The sequence below is a fragment of the Strongylocentrotus purpuratus genome, unplaced genomic scaffold (assembly GCF_000002235.5).
Source record: "Strongylocentrotus purpuratus isolate Spur 01 unplaced genomic scaffold, Spur_5.0 spur5_scaffold_5, whole genome shotgun sequence".
Classification (NCBI taxonomy): Eukaryota; Metazoa; Echinodermata; class Echinoidea; order Camarodonta; family Strongylocentrotidae; genus Strongylocentrotus; species Strongylocentrotus purpuratus.
This window is the reverse complement of record NW_022145611.1, coordinates 37,447,549-37,450,053: the sequence shown is the minus strand read 5'-3', so window position 1 is coordinate 37,450,053 and position 2,505 is coordinate 37,447,549. Positions and strand designations below refer to the sequence as shown.

The 2,505-nt window shown below is 34.9% G+C and overlaps 1 protein-coding gene across 1 annotated transcript; it reads right to left on the bottom strand.

The window, feature by feature from the left end:
* Positions 1–489: 489 nt before the first annotated feature.
* Positions 490–1,775, bottom strand: LOC115929698 (citrate synthase-lysine N-methyltransferase CSKMT, mitochondrial-like). Its single transcript, XM_030999549.1, has one exon. The coding sequence runs from the start codon at positions 1,766–1,768 to the stop codon at positions 1,091–1,093; it is 678 nt and encodes a 225-aa protein (XP_030855409.1). The 5' UTR covers positions 1,769–1,775; the 3' UTR covers positions 490–1,090.
* Between the last annotated feature and the right edge of the window lie 730 nt (positions 1,776–2,505).

Genomic DNA, 2,505 nt, shown 5'->3' with positions numbered 1-2,505 from the left:
CTCATAAATGACAACTTTTGTACTAAAAGTAATATTCATATTGTCTAAATCGTCAAATAATATCTTGTTAAGTAAAATAGTGGTCCAGCAAAATTTTCAAAAGTCTTCAATATGATTGATAAAGCATATCAATATCCTATTTGATAATTTTGTATGTTATCACAACTTGGTGATGATATTCATTATGACTCAATAGTATATCACCATTGCTATTTATTATTCTTCAATCAGTTTTCTCATCACCATCATCATCAACATCACTATTGCCGTCATCATCATCATTATCTTCATCAACATAATCAGCATCATCATCATCATCTATTTTCCCCATGACAACTTGTCACGTGACTACCAGAAGAGCATAATTGCATCTACCATTCTGCTAAATGCAGATGTTCACTATTGTGTTAAAAAGGTCCTTAGCAGTATGAGTGCAGGTAATATATATAATATATAATATGTGCTTCTTTGATACAGAACTAATACAAATTAGGTAGGTACCTTCCATTTTCACTTTATTAGTCATCCAAGTAAAAAAAAAAAACTATGTCCTGTTTTAAAATGGTACAACCGGTATCAAAACCTTAAAAGCAATAACCAGAAAGTTGATGGCATGGCATGGCATGCATGCATGCATGCTACATCTTTCTGCCAGTTACACAAAGAACCATCCCTTGGACTACTAATCACAACTACCTAGCCCATTAATTTAATTACCCATAAGGTAGTTGTTTGAGGGGACCGTTTATTTCCTGGGGGGGGGGGGGCACGTATGTCCGAGTCATTGTTGAGAGTTCTATTCAATTCACTTCATTCAATTCAATTCCTTCTTTGTATAATTCTGTAAAATACATTGAATAAAAAACAAGCAATTCCATTTAAATAAATGTTTTAAGATGACATCAACATATAAAAATGATGACAGAACTAAATTGGTTGGAAAAAAAACAGCAATAAGTATTTGTCAAGTTAGCTTCTCTGATAAAAAAGGATTTGGTAGGATGGCTGGAAACAAATATCAAGTAAATTATTTTGGTTCAGATTTTATGATCAGTAAGTCAACCTACCATTGAATCTTTGCGCCATATTGTTATATCTTACCATACTGAACTGTATACACAAAATATTCTAGAGCATCATTGTGAGATATATTCTTAAAAGAAACTGATATATGTTTGTGTTCTCTTTGCCATACATGACTTTTCATCCGCTCAAGGAGATCTAGTCTCAATTCAGGTGCTTCATCAGAGAATTGTAGAAACATACCACCAGGTCTCAGCACTCTGATAGCTTCTAATAAGAATTGGTCTGATTTCTGTCTCGTGTTCTCACTCTTCAGCAGAGCATCCATGGTTCCTTTCTCAAACACCAAATCAAAGGAATTCTCAGGAAACGGAAGATGACATACATCGGCTGCAACATATGCAAGATGATCAGCTACTGATCTGTGAAACCTGTCATTACTTTTCACATTGTTTTGGTTGTTTTCCAGGGCAGCCATAGAAAAATCCACACAAGTAATGCAGCATGAGCTTTGATGATCCTGTACCAGTTCCATGGAAAGCTCTGATGTACCACACCCAAGCTCAGCTATACGTATCAAATTGAAGTCATTGCCTGGTAAACTTTCAGCAACAGTTGCAAATGCAGATTGAAAGACATCCTTTGTTTCAGAGTAAGGAAAGAACCATTCAAAACAGTTGGAATCTCCAGGGTCTCTTGGCCTTCGGGAACGGTAGAATGCATCCCAATAAGACTTCATCCCCATATCGCTTGCTTGACCTTCAATTTAAAAAAAAAACGAAATAGATCTATGCTTATGTTATTTTTGAAAAAATATATTATTTAATTTTTCACATTTTAATCAATCCCGAAATAGTCTAGGTTTATAGATTTATATATTGTTATTGGGGATAACAAATTTTTAGTGGCTACTTGGAGGATAGACCAAAAAACAAGTCTATTTCATTGAGGGATATGTTCCGCTGAGACTACCTCTGACTTCATTGAATCCAAGTACAAGTAGCACATGGAGGAGATTATCAATGACAAAAGACAAAATATTTTTGTTGTTAAATCCTTAATTAAAACCATTAATAGTCTAATAAACAACACCAATTGTTTAAAATCAATGCTAAGTAATAGCCACTAGGTTGTCACACTAAGAAATAAAACACATGTATCTTGGGCAGCAACTGAAAGAAACAGAAAGGGAATCATTTTAACCCCCCCCCCCCCCTCCCTTTCCCACAAAGGAATAAACACTGCTGCTGATGGTATCGCATTGACGTACACACAAAACAAGGTATGGGACTATACATAGGACAATATCTGATAGTCTTTGGAGAAATACTGCATAGATGGATGTCGTCACTAAAAACAATATCTTACCACTTTTAGCACGTTGTTTATGTATCCTTGCTGATGACTTGCATGCCTGAAGAATGTGTTTAAGCCTTAGACACTGCATAATATGACATTGATATCTTTATTCTCGAAAATGGA